We start from the raw sequence: 17,872 nt of genomic DNA on the forward strand, positions 1-17,872 counted from the left end.
GCGGCCCTCAAGGAGGGACTTTGAGACCCCTGATCTAGATAAACCCCACCTCAGATCATACCCACAATACAAACCCCTCCATAACATCATCCCATATACTTTATAAAGCTGTATTGACTCCATTTCCTTCTTCCCATTACTTCTTATCCTTACATTGATTCCATGTTCTTTTCACATCCAAATAGTACCATATCCTACCAAACACCGGCTACCTCAGTCCTCCAAAACCTGCTTGAACAGTCTAAAATGGTAATAATCCTGTAATTTCCTAATAAAATGAGACAAACTGTTCCACAGAGTGAGAACCACCATTGACAACGGGCAATTAGATACTAGATCACCTTCTTTCAGGAACCCTGATGCTGCAAGGGGAGCACTCTCCTCATGGGGAGAAGAGTGTGGCATGGTGGTTAGAGCTACAGCCTTGGCACCCTGAGGTTGTGAGTTCAAACCCCGCGCTGCTTCTTGTGATCTGGGCAAGTCACTTAATCCTCCACTGCCCTAAGTACATTAGATAAACTGTGAGCCCACCAGGACAGATAGGGAAAATGCTTGAAGTTACCTGTATGTAAACTGCTTTGAATGTGGTTGTAAAAACTACAAAAAGGCGGTATACAAGCCCCAGTCCCTTTCATTATTCTATAATGGTTTCCACTACTACTTATCACTTATATAGCGCTGAAAGGCATATGCAGCGCTCTACATTTTGACATTTATGGACAGTCCCTGCTCAGAAGAGCTTACAATTAGAGAATGACACGGTGACAAAATTCATCACCGTCCCCGTCCCCGCGGATAACCGCGGGAAATAATCCCATGTCATTTTCTTTTTTTTTTTTTTTTTTTGTATTCTTTATTTATTTGATTATTCATTACAATATCTTTGTAACAAACATGCATGAATGAACACAGAAAATACAAATGTAAATTCCCAATCGGGGATTAACATAATATAAGGAAACTATTTCAACAATGTCCTAGTCCACATTAAAACTGATAGCCAGTACAAATAAAACATCAAAGCAAATCTTTCTATCTACTATCTAGGAACAGGCAAATGGCTATTATATATATTATACATCATCCTCCAAAAATAAACTGAATATTAGGAATTAAACTTTCAACAAAGGTTTCTCTTTAATAAAATCTTCCACCTGGGCTGGATCAAAAAACACATATTTATCATTTCCATATGATATCAGGCATTTACATGGAAATTTTAAGAAGAAAGTAGCTCCGACTGCCAAAACCTTAGGCTTTAGCTGAAGGAACTGTTTCCTCTTAAACTGGGTTTGTCTAGAGACATCTGGAAAAATTATCACCCGTTGACCACAAAACATCTCTTGCTTTTTCAGGAAATATAATTTCAAAATATCTTGTTTCTCAAGTTCTGTCTTGAAGGTCACGAGAAGAGTTGCTCGTTTCTCAATTATGTCTTTAGATGACTCCAAAAACTGTGATACATTCAAACTCTCTGGTGATACTATTCTATCCATTCCACCTTCCTCTACCTTTTCTTTGGAATCTCTTGAAATGTAATATAAATTATCGACCTCAAAGGTCTCCACTTTGTTATAATGTAATATCTCCCTCAAATACATTTTCAAGAGTTCCATTGAAGAAAGGTAATGTGTGGTAGGAAAATTTAACAAACGAAGGTTTTTAACTCTAATAGCATTTTCCATTTTTTCTAATTTAGCATGTAACATCATACTATCCTTTATATTAGAAACAGCACTAGCTTGTAAATTACCTACTGCCTGATCTAACTTTTCAACCTTTACAGCTGTTTCTCCAATTTTATTATTTTGTTCTTTAATTTTCACAGTTACATCAGATGAGAATTGACATAAGTTCAAAACGGTTTTTTGTAAAGATGACTCTATTCTGTTAATACTAAGCCAAACATCATTTAGAGTGATCACTTTATCCCTGGGGAGAGCATCCGAGCTTTGCCCAGTACTCATCTGCACTGGGGTTAGTTCTTTAGCTTGCCCCCAGGGACTGTCCTGAAACCTCCAGACCAGATACTGACAATGATTGAAGGGAAGAAGAAATTATTCCTTCCTTAAAAGGGGAAGGAGATTCTTCTAACCGTAAGGAATATGATGGTTGAGGAGGTGGTGTTGGTTCCCCAGAGGATAAGGAGACAGCTTGAATATTAAAAGTTACCTGTTCCTCAACAGGAGGCAAGATAGGAACCACAAGATGGCGATCCATCGGGCCTGTTGTTGCAGCAGATGGTATTGCCTTAGCTTTCCTCTTACCCATGCTGAAGAAATGGTAGTCCTGCTCCCTGCTCCTCTTAGGCTCCGAAGGGGCTCAAAAGGGGCAAGCCCCTTTAGCCACGCCCCTTCGGCTCGCGACCCGAGGCTCGCGACCGCGGGCCGCGTACCGCGGCTGCTCCGGTTTTCAAAGGCTCCCCGGAGGACCCTCTCAGCTGGCTGGGTCGGGCTGCTGCGGGACTGCCTGTCCCGATGTAACAGAGTGCTAAACAGCACTGGCTACAGGCTCCCTCGCGGCTGCTCCGGTTTTCAAAGGCTCCCCGGAGGACCCTCTCAGCTGGCTGGGTCGGGCTGCTGCGGGACTGCCTGTCCCGATGTAACAGAGTGCTAAACAGCACTGGCTACAGGCTCCCTCGCGGCTGCTCCGGTTTTCAAAGGCTCCCCGGAGGACCCTCTCAGCTGGCTGGGTCGGGCTGCTGCGGGACTGCCTGTCCCGATGTAACAGAGTGCTAAACAGCACTGGCTACCCCATGTCATTTTCTAGTGTCTATTTCAACCTTTGGTCCTTCTACACCAGCATTCTTCAAAGCAAAGCTTGCGGGTCAGTGGTTGTGGCCATTCATACTCTGATTCTTCCCTCTCTACTTAAAGAATGACATGAAGATGGTTTCCTGCGATTATCCGCGGGGACGGGAACGGTGATGAATTTTATCACCGTGTCATTCTCTACTTACAATCTAACTTGGACAGACAGACATGACATATAGGGTTGGGGATACAGAACCCAAGGTGAGAGGAGTTGGGAGTCAAAAGCTTGAGAGATGCCAACAGCGTGAGTTCAGCTGGGTTCTGACGCGTTTCGCCGCCCTGGCTTCCTCAGAGAACCCGCTGAATTGCTGGAAAAGTTCAATGCAATACGTGTCCTAAACACACAAAAACAAAACATAGTGCATGTAGTTGTATTGGGCGATGGTGCGCCCGCATCTGGAATACTGCGTCCAATATTGGTCTCCGTACCTTAGGAAGGATATGGCGTTACTCGAGAGGGTTCAGAGGAGAGCGACACGCTTGATAAAAGGGATGGAAAACCTCTCATACGCTGAGAGATTGGAGAAACTGGGTCTCTTTTCCCTGGAGAAGAGGAGACTTAGAGGGGATATGATAGAGACTTATAAGATCATGAAGGGCATAGAGAGAGTAGAGAAGGACAGATTCTTCAAACTTTCGAAAAATAAAAGAACAAGAGGACACTTGGAAAAGTTGAAAGGGGACAGATTTAAAACGAATGCTAGGAAGTTCTTCTTTACCCAACGAGTGGTGGACACCTGGAATGCGCTTCCAGAGGGAGTAATAGGGCAGAGTACAGTACAGGGGTTTAAGAAAGGATTGGACAATTTCCTGCTGGAAAAGGGGATAGAGGGGTATAAATAGAGGATTACTGCACAGGTCCTGGACCTGTTGGGCCGCCGCGTGAGCGGACTGCTGGGCATGATGGACCTCAGGTCTGACCCAGCAGAGGCATTGCTTATGTTCTTATGTTCAAAGAGGTGGGCTTTTAACTGGCAGATTCATTATAGAACTTGAACTGCATCCAGATTCATTATGTAAGACTAGATTAAACCTGCATTGACGTGCCCAAATATAGACATGCCCACATACGCCCAGTCAGTGGCTGATGTAAATGGGTGTGCCTAAGTGTGCCATGCAATGTGCTTAACCAAGTAGTCTGTAAGTTTCATGAATAAGTGGCAGCCCTGCCGGTGCCCCTTCCATGTTATGCCTATATGTATACCCCATTGCAGTTATGAGCTATGGCACTTATTGTACTCTTCTAGAATAAGACCTAGTGCACTTACTGGGGAATTCTATAAATGGTGCCTGCATTAGGTACTGCTAGGTGCCCTAATTGCAGCTGCCTAGTGATGCCCAAGTTCCGGATCGGCATCAACATTTAATTCTTAATTGGGTTAATTGGCATGGTAATTGACCATGCCAGTTTTCAGCCAATCAAAAAATAAGTAGGCGTGGTTATGGGCAGAGAACAGGCATAGTTGAGTTGTGCATTGTTAGGCATCCAACGTAGGCATTGTCAAATTAGGTGAGTGAAAAGCTGGCCTAAGGGAGCAGCACCTATGTCTAGGATGCCCAATGATGCCTAAGTCCGCTTAAGCACCACTCGGCCTAAACGGTGCTGTTTTTTTGATTGACACCCATGCTGAGCAGCACCTACAATGTAGACGCTGCTCAGTGCAGTTTATAAAATTTGGTCTTTACTCCCTTAACACATAAAGTAGCAATCGCAAGTTATAGAATGTCAGTTGTGCACATAATTTAACATAATTATTAGTTGCTAAATAGAATTAACCAATTATTGGCTATAATTGGTGGTGTTTGGTGCTAATTATCACCCCTCCATAGCAGTTATGCGACTAACTGCCCTTAGTCAAAATTCTATAAATTGTGAGCGCAGCTGTAAGGGGGGCATAGACCTGGGAAAATCAGGGACATGCCTAGCACTTATGCACACATCTTATAGAATACCAATAGTTATGCATAATCATTTACATCAACCATTGAGCTGGCATAGATGAGCAACTTCCTACAGATAGGAACCTAAATGTGGACAGGCTAGTATTCTATAATGGCAGTTATGGGCATAACTACCATTATAGAACTGGCATTTAGCGCACATCATTCCCATGCCTAACCTTAGACGAGCTTCTGAGAATTACTTCTTTAGTGCACACAAGTGAAAATGTGTTCATGCTCAGTTATAGAACTCCAGCCACACTTATTTCAGGGGCAATTTCTTCAAGTGGGTTAGTTTTGCGATTACCAAGACAGGAATGAACCTCACTCCTAAACCAGGACATGTGGAGTATGATATCAGTCTCTTAAATGTAATGCTAACACAGCCATGTCTTGCTGCAGAAATGATTAATAATAATAACAATAATAATAGTAGTAGTAGTAGTAGTAGAAGCTGATATGCACGGACGGGGAGAGGGACCTTGGGGTGATAGTGTCCGAAGATCTAAAGGCGAAAAAACAGTGTGACAAGGCAGTGGCTGCTGCCAGAAGGATTCTGGGCTGTATAAAGAGAGGCGTAGTCAGTAGAAGGAAGAAGGTGTTGATGCCCCTGTACAGGTCATTGGTGAGGCCCCACTTGGAGTATTGTGTTCAGTTTTGGAGACCGTATCTGGCGAAAGACGTAAGAAGACTTGAGGCGGTCCAGAGGAGGGCGACGAAAATGATAGGAGGCTTGCGCCAGAAGATGTATGAGGAGAGACTGGAAGCCCTGAATATGTATACCCTAGAGGAAAGGAGAGACAGGGGAGATATGATTCAGACGTTCAAATACTTAAAGGGTATTAACGTAGAACAAAATCTTTTCCAGAGAAAGGAAAATGGTAAAACCAGAGGACATAATTTGAGGTTGAGGGGTGGTAGATTCTGTGTTAATAAGATTATATTGTGTGTATATATGAAAAATGAATGGAAAAAATGGTGTTATAATTAGTATTATTATGGGGGCAGGGTCTGGGGCGGAGATTGGGCAGGGTCTGGCCAGCAACTTAGCCTGTGTTTTGGATTTCGGCCCCTTAATGTGATTGAGTTTGACACCCCTGCTCTACAGGATCCTCATGCAACTTTCTCCAGAACATTTCTGTTTGTTCTCCAAGGACAAGCAGGCATAATATTCTCACATGCGGGTGACTTCATCCACAGAGCTTGGTGTGGACAATGCCATAGTACACTGTCACTTTAATTCTTTGAGACAGTGCCCCCCCCCCCCCATCACGTATGCATATGAATTTAAGATCTTCTTCCTTCAATGCAGCATGTTTCAATTTGATATATTGGATCTTTATCAGTATCTTTGGTGATCATGATCCTTTAGATACCCATCTGTTTGCAAAGATTTTAATTTTCCCTAAGTGCAAGTGTTCCAAGGAGGAGGAGTTGTCTTTTTCTTATGGACCAAAAACCCTCTCTAATAATTTTAGCTGTACAATAGTGTATTTGGTTAATTTCTGTACTATCCAAAGGTTGTCATCTTATACAGATTATGACCTTATTCATTATCAAGCTCCTTACTCTAGGTGTTAGATTCAACTTGAGGAACTTTTCTCTCTCCTGGAACTCAGCTCTCCATCTCCACCTAAGCTATCATGGGAACCTTCCTTGTTGCTGCCTCCAAATGCCGTGGCTATTATTCATTCATTCATTCAATTTTTTAGCCTGTCCTCCCAAAGGAGCCCAGAACAGGTTACAAATCAGGTACTGGGGCATTTTCCCCATCTGTGCCAGTGGGCTTACAGTATCTAATGTATCTGGGGCAGTGGAGGATTCAGTGACTTGCCCAGGGTCACAAGGAGCAGCGCAGGGTTTGAACCCACAACTTCAGAGTGCTGTGGCTGTAGTTCTAACTACTATGACACTCTCTCCTCCTGCACGTCTTGTTAAATCCCCTTTCTTCCTCTCTCTTTCTGAAACATCACTCGTGTACCGTTCTTCAATTTGTCCAATCAAGGATCTTAGATTGGCATTGGTTGTATTGTCCTTCTCTCTTATCAGGAATATTCGGAAGCCCTTTTTGTGATGATCTCAACCAACAGCCTAGGACATAGGCAACAGCTCAATCCATCAAATATATAGATCCCCATCTTGCAAAGTACCTTGAAGACTAGCATCACAGATTTAAAGCTGAATGGAAAAATCTAGCTCATACCTCCACCTCTTCCCTTATTCTTGAACAGTAAACATAAAACTCCCCTTTAATGAAGAGACATTTATCACAGAATTTACTCTTTCAAATATACATCTTTCCGTGACATTAGGAAAAATACAGCTGTCCTATTAGTGTCATCATATATACCCACTTACCACCTGCATTCTCTAACTTTGATAAATCGATGAAAACATTCCCTCAAAGGAGATTAATGCAGAATGGTGGCTCTGAATGAATATTTTCAGGAAGATTTTTTGCTTTAAGATAAATCTTCCTAATTAAAATACAGCAGGTTGGAAATATATTTTACTTTTTTTATATGCTTGTAACATTTTCAATAAGTTAACTAGTAAACTTATCTAACCATTATTTGAAAATTATGTAAATAGAAAATGTTAAGAATAATTTTGTTGAGGTTATCATACCATTTTTCACTTATAAGCTGCAGCATACTGTTGAAAACTATGAAGAGACCAAATAACTCACAAGCGTATCTGAATTTGTGTGTCCTTTTCATTTTCAGTTTCAAAGTACTATGGGATTTGTAGATCTGATTTTTTTCTATAAAGGCAGCAGGATTGCAGCTGCCCCTGATGCTATTGCTACCTGAATTTTAAAATCTAGGTCAGAAGCAGTCTGGCGTGTGCCCTGAAAGAGAAATTTAGTCTACATTGTATAGACTGAAGCATTGATATTCTGCAAGCAAAAGCTATGCTGAAGCAGAAACTGCACATTTTTTTTCCTCTTCCAAACTCATCACTGTTCCTCTGATTCCACCTCCACTTATCTACTTACCACTAGCTCTCCAGTTGTCATCCCCTCTATCTGCCATATCCTCAACCTATCAGTCTCCACCACAATTGTGCCTGACACCTTCAAACATGCCCTTCCAACTGTCATCCTGTCTCCCTCCTCCCCTTCTTTTCCAAGCTACTTGAATGTGCTGTTCACCGCTGTTGTCTTGACTTTCTTTCATCTCAAGTTAAGAACATAAGAATATCCTTACTGAGTCAGGCCAATGGTCCATCTAGCCCATCCTCACGGTGGCCAATCCATTTCTCTAGTACCTGGCAAAAACCCAAAGAGTAGTAGCATTCCATGTTTGAACTGGTTTAGGGGCAACCTACCTTATATACTCGAATATAAGTCGATCCAAATATAAGTTGAGACCCTCTTTTTCCCCCCCAAAAAGGAGGAAAAATGGTTGATTTGAGTATAAGTTAGGCGGCTTAATATTTAAGTGCCCTGCCTTATCAGGCTCTGCACCCAGCCCCCTCCCTGCCTAGCTGTGCACCCAGCCCCCTTCCCTCCCTCCCCTGTCAGACTCTGTACCCTTCCTTTTCCCCTCCTCTGTCAGGCTCTGCAGCCAGCACCCTTCTTTCTCTCCCTCCCCTGTCAGGCTCTGCACCCAGCACCCTTCCTTCCCTGTTAGGCTCTGCAGCCAGCACCCTTCCTTTTCTTTCTCCCCTGTCAGCTCTGTACCCTCCCTCCTCTTCAGGCTCTGTACCCTGTCCCCCCTTCCTGCCCTATCTTCATACCAGTAAGGAAGCCGCTCAGCAGCAAGCTGCAGCGCCAAATCGTGCTCCTGCTACTCAGCGGCCAAAGAAACCCGATCTGTGGCAGCTGTTTAGCACAGGAGCTCAGAAAGTTCGCTCCTGCCTGCTGCACCTCCACCAGGGATCGGCAGAGGAGGTATGAAGATAGGACAGGGAGGGGGGACAGGGTGCAGAACCTTGCGGCGGCCTGCAATAATTCTGGGAGGGGGTGTTGGCTCAAATATAAACCGGGTCCCCATTTTTGGGCCAATTTTTTGGACCAAGAATCCCGGTTTATATTCGAGTATATACGGTAATTTGCCGACCTACGTACACAATGGCTCATCATGTGCTTTTCCATCCATTTGAACATTCTTCGACTCTGCCATGCAAATAACCTCATTAGTATTAAAACAAGGCACCCAGTTACCTAATTAACCGTTTTCATCACTACCACCCACCAAGAAAAAGGAGAACACAGAACCTTTTCACCTATCCACCACTCAACGGTACATGTCGTAAGAAACTCTACGACAACCTCCTGGGGACACAGGCAGCTAAAATAGACTCTGACATCTCAAAATTACTGACCAAAACAACAGACATAAAAGAGTTCCGCAAAGAAATAAAAACACTACTGTTCAAAAAATACCTCCCATCATTCTAACCACCACCCAATGAGTTCCCAACCAACGACTTCGGAAACACCCATCTAAACTATCTCTTTGTCCATGACCAAGAATGTACTGTAACTCTTCTACATTACACCCGATTTAAACGATCAAGTTGACATGTATTACCTCTACAAAATGCATTATCTTCTGTTATATGTAATAACTTCTGTGATAAGTATTATCTTCTGTGAACTTGAGGTATCATAACTCCTTACTATTACTGTAATATACTCCTATCCGAAATGTAACTCTACTGGAACTACCCAGATATCTTCTAAAATGTAATCCGCCTAGAACCACAAGGCACAGGCGGAATAGAAGTCCCTAATGTAATGTAATGTAATATTAAAATGAGTCCTCCGATCAATTCCCTAACATCCCTAAGGCATGCACTAAATTTAGCAACAGCTGCTAAGGACATAAAAATTACCAACAAGTCTGCCATATTGTTGTTGTTTTTTTGATGGGTACTGTCATCATGCAACTGGGCCAAGTGGTATAGCCATCACATATCCACACACCCAGGCACCTTTGTTCCCTGTGTGAAACATAAATACAGGGTTACACACACAACAGGGTTAAAACAGTTCTCTTAAAACTAGAGTTCTGCCTGGACTCCATCTCTCCAGGTCTCCAGAATCCTTCCTGACCCTCCCGTTCTTCGGCAGCGTCCGGTGCCATTACCGGTCCCTCCGCCGGTTGCCATAATCCCAGCCAGTCCCTCCACCGGACCACTCCTCAGTTCTTTGGCCAATGCTCCCAAGGTCCTTGGACTCTCCCAGCTTCTCCACTGCTCGGTCGTCTTATCCTGCACGCACTGAGGGCTCTCCCATCCCCTCAGACATCTTGTCGTTTATGCACGCACTGAGGACTCCTAGCTGCTCCATTGCTCAGTCTTATCTGGCACACATGCACTGATGATTCTCCCAACCCCTCAGCTGTCTTCTCGCAGATACACACACTGAAGAATTGCCTAAATTCTTCTTCACTGCTCCCACCTTCTGTCATCAAGCCTAAGTGCCTTGACTCCGGGCTCTACTAGGTCTCTGGCTATTTGTAGCTCTCTCACCACTGGTGTATAGGTCCCTGCAGACCCTCCCACCACCGGGCTTCTCTGCTGCACCAGTCCCCTTTGTCAGGCCTGGTCAGCCACACAGGGCCAGATCTCTCTCCCTCTCCTGGTTTGTAGGTCCCTGTGGACGTTCACGTTACCGGACTTCCGTTCTCTGCTGCACCAGTCCCTCCTGTCAGGCTGGTCAGCCTGGCCACTCTTTTCTGCTGCAATGGGCCCCCTATGAGTGCCAGTCAGCAGTGACCTTCAGGGTTTATCAGGAGTTAGACCAAAGCCAGCATGCCTCCTCCCGAGGGTCACCCAGTTCCTGAAGGAATTTCTAGACTGACCCACTTAAATCAGGCTTTTGCTCTCTTCATTCTACAGAAACTACCCATACAAAAGTCTTCAATGACCTGCTCCTGGCCAAATCCAAAGGCCTCTACTCCGCCCTCATCCTTCTTGATCTATTCACAGCTTTTGACACAATAAATTATCCCCACTCACCTCCTGTAATTCTTGGCAGTCCGTAGTGTCCATGTAACTACATATACTATTTTTGTATAATGACAAATAACTGTATCTCCCCCTTTTTTTAAAGAAATGTTATTGTAAAACCGCTTAGAAATTTGAAAAGCGGGATAACAAATTTTAATAAAACTTGGAATGTGCTGTCCTGGCTTGAATTTCAGGGCTCTATTTTCTCATGGTTTTCTTCCTATCTTTCCCATCGCATCTTTAGCATATGCTGTGGTGGATCCTCCTCCACCACACAAGCAAGCAACACAGAAATCCCACGAAGATAGGAAGACCACACACAACAAAGTAGGAGCAAGCGAAATGTCTTCTAACAAGGGACCTTTATTTAAAATCACACAACTGGAAATCGCTCAGCACTGCATGTGTTTCGGCACCCAAAATGACATCTTCCTCAAGAGTCTTTCAATTTACTGTTTAGATTATGGTCCAATGCCTAAAAAGGTTCACATACATCTAACCACATCAGTACGGTGGTTCAGAAATGTTTCCACCGTCTTAGAATGATACAGTCTCTAGCCAATCTACTAGATCCATCATCTTTAAGTACATTAATCCACTCTTTGGTTATTTCCTGTATAGATTATTGTAATGCCCTGTTCAAGGGCATCACCAAAAAGGAAATAAGACGCCTTCAGATAGTACAGAATACTGCTGTTAAGATCATTTATGGCGCAAAGAAACACGATCATGTCTCTCCCCTTCTAATCGATGCTCATTGGCTGCCTATCGAACATAGAATTAGTTATAAAATTCTATTATTTAACATTTACCACTCGTTCATACAGCCAACCAGAGTTTATTGATAGACTGCTTACTCCTTAGCACCCCGCTAAATATCTTCGTTCCATATCATAAAACCTTTTAGTTGTACCGTCTTTGAAATTAATTAATATGTTGAGATCTAATAATTTCGCCGTTACTGCACCCACCCTATGGAATTCATTGCCCAATCACTTCCGTGTGGAAACCTCGATAAAGCAGTTTAAAGCAAAACTCAAAACATTTTTATTTGAGGATGCTTTTGGATAAAACTGTCTTTTTTTAGGACTAAACTAACTAAAGTCCCTTTCCCTACCTGATGTTTTATCCCTAAGTGTGCTTTATCTTAAATTATTGTACTTCTGTCCTACTTTCCCAGTTGTGTTCAGTTAATATATGTGTTTATGTTAAAGTCTACTAACTTGTTACTGTATTGTATAATATTTTAACACTAATTGGTTTTGTTTCTTTTAATGATTTCTCTTTTATTATTGCTGTACACCGCTTAGAAATTTGAATAAGCGGTATAAAATTTTTTTTAATAAACTTGAAACTTCTTAATGTTCTAGTACTCCAAAATGTAATGGAAGCACTGTCCCCAGTGGGATCAAATGGGATCTCACTGAAAATGAAAGTACAATCATGCACACTCATCAGTTACTGAGACCATACCCCGGATTCTCAGCGATCATGAGTTCTGATTTGTCAGCAGTAACCTTCTTAGTACCTAGCTAGATATCAAGTAGTAAACAGATTTTATGTTGCTTATCCTAGGAATGAGCAGTAGATTTATACAAGCCATCTCAATAATGGACTATGGACTTCTCTTTTAGGAAATTATCCAAACCTTTTTTAAACCCCATTAACCTAACTGATTTCACCATGTTCTCCAGCAACGAATTCCAGAGTTTAATTACATGTTGTGTGAAAAAGTATTTTCCCCTGTTTGTTTTAAATCTACTACTTAGTAGCTTCATTGCATGCCCCTAGTCCTAGTATTTTTGTAAAGAGTACACAAGCGACCTCTAACATATCACCCCTGAGCTATCTCTTCTCTAAGATGAAGAGTCCTAGCCGCTTTAGCTTTTCTTTATACGGAAGTCGTCCCATTCCTTTTTTCATTTTTGTCGCCCTTTTCTGTACCTTTTCTAGTTCCGCTATATCTTTTTTTGAGAAACAGCGACCAGAATTGCACACAGTATTCGAGATACGGCCGTACAATAGAGCAATACAAGGGCATTATAATATTTTCATCTTTGTTTTCCATTCCTTTCTTCAAAATAGAAGCAACCCCTTCAATACCACTACAAAACAGAAAAACACATGTGAGGGGTCCAATCTTCAATTTGTCTGGTCATGAGTCAAACAAAAATTCTCTATTGACATATCTCACTCGTGTGCATGCTTCCTTCACAATCTTTTCAGGATATCCACATGCTAACAACCGAGAATTCAAAGAGTTCACTTGACGCTTATACTCTTGGAGATCAGAACATCGTGGAAACGACATTGAGAAAAGTGTATATGTAGGGAAGGGGAGTACTTTGAAGGAGACCCAATGGAATAAGTTGTAAGATTATTTAATAAAATTTTATAAAATCAGTCCTGGAACTTTATGAACAGACCTCATATAATAACACTGTTATAGAAGCTCATGTATACCGCTCTGAATTGACTCCCCAGTCATTAGTAAGGGTATAGAAGCTTTCAATAAATATCTAGTTTGCCCTATCATGCCATCCACTCTCCCCTCCTCTCCCTTAGAGATCCAGCGTACTTGTCCCAAGCTGTCTTGAATTCAGATACACTTTTCGTCTCCACAATTTCCACTAGGAGGCTATTAAAAGCATTCACCACCCTGTCTGTGAAAAAATATTTTCTGAGGTTACTTCTGAATCCATCCTCTTTCACCTTCATCCTAAGCTGTCTCATTTCAAAGCTTCCTTTGATGAAAGAGATTCACCTCATGTGCATTTTTGCCATGAAGGTATTTAAACGTACGTCTCTATCATATCTCCCCTTTCCTCCAAAGTATACATATTGAGATCTTTAAATCTGTCTCCGTACGTCTAATGCTGAAGACCACTATCCATTTTAGTCATCTTCCTTGGGCCAACTCCATCCTGTTTATACCTTTCTGAAAGTGTGGTTTCCAGAAATGTACACAATATTCTAAACAAGGTCTCATCAGAATCTTTTATAGGGGCATCAATACCTCTTTTTTCCTACTTGACCATTCCTCTCCTTATACATCCAAGCTTCCTTCTAGATTTCACCGTCACCTTTTCAACCTGTTTGGCCACCCTACACACTATCACACCCAAGCCCCGCTCCTCTTACGTGCACAAAAGTTCTTCACCCCAGACTGAGCAATCTACTTTCTGCCAGTGCAGTTGTTGAACCCTTTTTTTTAGCTGTGCTGTTTTTTTTTTAAAAGAATATCTTTATTCGAACTCCAACATGGTAATAACACAGGAACAGGGCAACAGAACAGTACAAGTCAAATGGTGAAAAATAGTACAGTTCATAACAATCAGTCCACTGTTCACAACACTGCACCAGGATTACCCAACCCTGAGTAAACCGGCCCGAGCCCATATTGGACGATCACATGTCTGGCGTGCTGGTTTAATAATGACTTCCAAGCACACTTGCATTAGTGACAGTCATTTTCAAAAGTTAGTTTTACTAAAAAGCAATGTGGATTGAATTGTAGCGCAATGAAATTGTTTGAATAAAAATATTAACAATAGTTGCATTCATTGTAGTTACAATACTTTTACTTTTTATTCAAAACGTATTGTATTAGGGAATAACTTTTTTACTTTTACTTATGTAAATTTTGTAATGTGTTCTTCACTGTACTTTTACTTAAGTATTAAAAAATACATTTATTTTTTATATTTACTTAAGGACTTTGAAGAAATTGATACCAATATGAATATGTACTGTGGGAAATTGGGAGAAAATTTGAGGACAGTTGTGAGACACTAGTTTTGTTTACCTTTTTGCCAACAACTGTATTTAGCTACTTTGGGCAGTGGAATGACATGATTTTGGGAAGGTGGTAGGTGAGTGGGGAGTGTTAGAATGGAGGAGTAGCTTGAGAAGCTGGGGAACTGGGACCTAGATGCACTAAAATCAGCGATCCTCAAACGATCATTGCTAAACCGGTTTTGATTGGTTTAGCAATGATCAGATATACCGACCCAATGCAGAAAGCAGCTCACCACGTAGTTTTCTGCAGGGTCACTTTCCGATCCGGCTATGCAAATAAGCTCATTAATACTGAAATGCCATGTAAACTAGCAGAGCGATTGATGTTCTAACATGGCTTCCCAATGCACAAAAAAAAGTGATCACTTTTAGCGATCCGAAAAAAGCGATTAGTCAAGACCAGTTGCTTGCATGTCCCACCAATACAAAAATATTTATAACATACCAAACCTTTTTTTAATGGGCACAGATGCTGTGTGTTTTACAAACAGCACAATATCTGCCCACTCCCTCCAGCCCCGATGCCCGCTGATCCAAAACGTGATGCACAGGGAGGGGCCTAAGGTCTTGATTGGCTCAAACGTCTAAGGCCCCTCCCTCTGTATCCTGGGATACTATTGTTGTTTGGAGTGTTTTAGTTTTCTGTTTGACCATTTTGATGCCATGTTTAGTTAAGTTAACCTAATTTACCAGAGTCAGCTTGATTGGTGGCTCATATCTCAAAACCTCTTTGTTGTTTCACTGTCTCTGGCTTTTTTTCCATGGTATGTGTTGTAAGAGAGAAATATATAGAACTAGTTAGAAACTACAAAGGGCAGGCCAGCCTGGATATTGGTTAGGTGAGGATACTTACATAGCTCCATTAGGGTTGTTGCTGCTAACATTCTTTATCTAGTGCCTTTGAGGGTTCTGTCTATTCTCTACTACATGTTCTGCACTCCTCGGCTTTCTTTTTCCAAGATTCAACTGCATCTAGTACCTGGGTCTCTCCCAGTCTTTTGCCTTTTTCCTTTTTCCTCCTATCGATAGAAAGTTTCTTAACAAATGATAGGATATTCTTTTCTGTTCTCATGACACCACTCGTTTTCTAAACTGCTTTGTTCTGCTTGTCATGAAAGGTGCTATAGTAAATTTCAATAAACATCAAATTGCTAGCTTTCTATGTTTTGTTGGGTAGGTTGTCATATTTCAAGGCAGAGACTAAAGAATTTATGATGGGTTCTTTGGCATTAGTTTATAGGGCCCATGGGCTAAGCAGTCAGAACCTTCTCACTGCCAGCTTACCTGTAAATTTCACTCTGTACATGATTTTTAAGTTTTTTGTTTTGGGCATCCACCACATTTCAGTTCCATCTGTTTTATCTTTAAGACTCCCTGTCCCTTAGGGTTTTCACAGGGCTCGCTTTGCATTTCCTGCTGTACTACTGATTGCTTCCTCTCTTCTGATTTATTTTTCCTTAATACTTACACAAATGGGTCTTACTTATCCTTCAAACATATACTTTCTGTGCAGTCATGGATTTTGTTTTGTGCAGTATTGTTACATTATTTTAAAAGCTCTTTTTTCTTTGTATTTGCAGAAAGTTATGAACAATATCCTAGGGAGAAAAACTCCATGGAACTGATTTTACAGAGTCTCTTCGTCCTTCGAGTGCCATCAATGTTTGCTTGTTACATAAAAATATAAGAATCTGAGGTATATAGTGTTAGCGTGCCTTTCCTGGATCTTGATTGTGTGCGCTATGTGTTCTGTTTGATGGTGTAAAAAAAGGGAGCGTGAGTGGCAGAAGATAACAGATTTGTTCACTTGCTGGTCATCGGTTCAGATATGACTGACCTGTTTGGAATAAGGTACTTGTCTTGACGTGGTTTCCGCAGACTGATAACGACATCTGTAAAACAGTCTTTGCAATTGGCACTTCATCTGGATCCTTCAGCAGAGACCCCAGGGGTTGAAAGACATGAAAACTGAGCAAGCTGTTTGCTACTAGAGGTGAGCCCTCCAGAACAAATGGGAGGTACTGTAGCCTCTAGAATGCCATTATCCATGATTTTCCTACGCAGTGGATAAATGCAGAACTTCTGTTGTTTGACCTACTTAACATCCTTCACTAACATTAAATTTTACTTCAAAGAAATTTTAAAAGGAGCTGTTTGTAGAAATAGCATTTCAATGCAAATGAACGATGTATAAGAGCCATTGTTTTGCAAATTATTTTCTTTGTAGTAATGCATTATTATTGTATATTTTTAATTTACAGTGTAAAATATTTTATATTTTTATACTGGTGATTAAAATACCTTTGTAGCATTGAAGATTACTGTATATTCTAAATGCCAAGTGTTATATAGTCTGACATTTTTCTACCAAATATCCCTAATTGCTTTGCCAGCATTTACCTCACTTTCTGGGCAGTTGGCTGTTCCCCCTTTCTCATGATCTCTCTTCCTCTCCCAGCATTCACTATTCCTTCATCAGTCTTCTCCTTTCCTGTTTCTTTCATTAACCACGTGACTGTTAGTTGAGCCTTTTCTCTTTCCCCCCCCCCGGTCCGGCCTCTCCCCTTCTCTATTCCACCTCCTCATGGGTCTGGTACTTCTCTTTCATCTCTCTCACTGCCCATGGTCCTGTAGAGTTGACCTCAGTCATCCACAGCAAGAGCAGCAGCATGATAAACTGCCATCAGCCAGCCTCTGGATCTACCCTCTGCTGTGTCCTGCCTCCTCTGATGCAATACTCTGGATAGGATGCAGCAGAAGGAAGATTTAGGGGCTGGCTGAAGGAAGGCTGTCATGCTGCTGCTGCTACCACCTGCGGCTGTCGTAACATTTACAGGACCATGGGAAAGTGAGGTGAAGGAGCAGTGCTGGGTCTGTGGTGAAGGAGGAGGCTTGCCACCCAAACAAGTTGGCTCAGGGCACCACTATCCCTTGAGTTGGCACTAGACCAGTGTCCCGTCCCTAACCAGCGGCCCGCTAAAGACAAATAAAAGTTGACCATTACATTGCCAATTCTGAATTTATCAACTGCCAGCTTGGCCAGACAAAAACAGGACAGTTGGCAACCCTACTATGTCTGTGTGTTAAACAAACAGCATGTGCATTTATAGTTTACTGTTGATGAGTAGCTTAATGGTTAGTGTATTTGGCTGCAAACCTAGGGAACTAGGTTCTGTTCCCACTATGGCTGTATGTGACTCTTGGCAAGTCACTTAACCCTCCAATGCCCCAAGTACACAAATTAGATTGTGAGCTCAATAAGGGACAGAAAATACCTATATATGTAAGCTGCTTTGACTGTACCACAGAAAGTCAGTATATCATATCTTATTACCCTTACCCCTTGATACTCTGAACAA

At 41.9% G+C, this 17,872-nt stretch overlaps 1 protein-coding gene across 3 annotated transcripts in view; it reads left to right on the plus strand.

Moving 5' to 3' along the window:
• ALMS1 (ALMS1 centrosome and basal body associated protein) overlaps positions 1–16,829 on the plus strand; it is a 158,326-nt gene extending 141,497 nt beyond the window's left edge. For all 3 annotated transcript variants that reach the window (XM_033953800.1, XM_033953816.1, XM_033953809.1), the window contains one exon: positions 16,094–16,829. In XM_033953800.1, the coding sequence (XP_033809691.1) occupies positions 16,094–16,138 (45 nt within the window). In that variant the 3' untranslated portion in view covers positions 16,139–16,829. The remainder of the gene's footprint in view (positions 1–16,093) is intronic.
• The last annotated feature ends 1,043 nt before the right edge of the window (positions 16,830–17,872 follow it).

Source organism: Geotrypetes seraphini, chromosome 1 (assembly GCF_902459505.1).
Source record: "Geotrypetes seraphini chromosome 1, aGeoSer1.1, whole genome shotgun sequence".
NCBI lineage: Eukaryota > Metazoa > Chordata > Amphibia > Gymnophiona > Dermophiidae > Geotrypetes > Geotrypetes seraphini.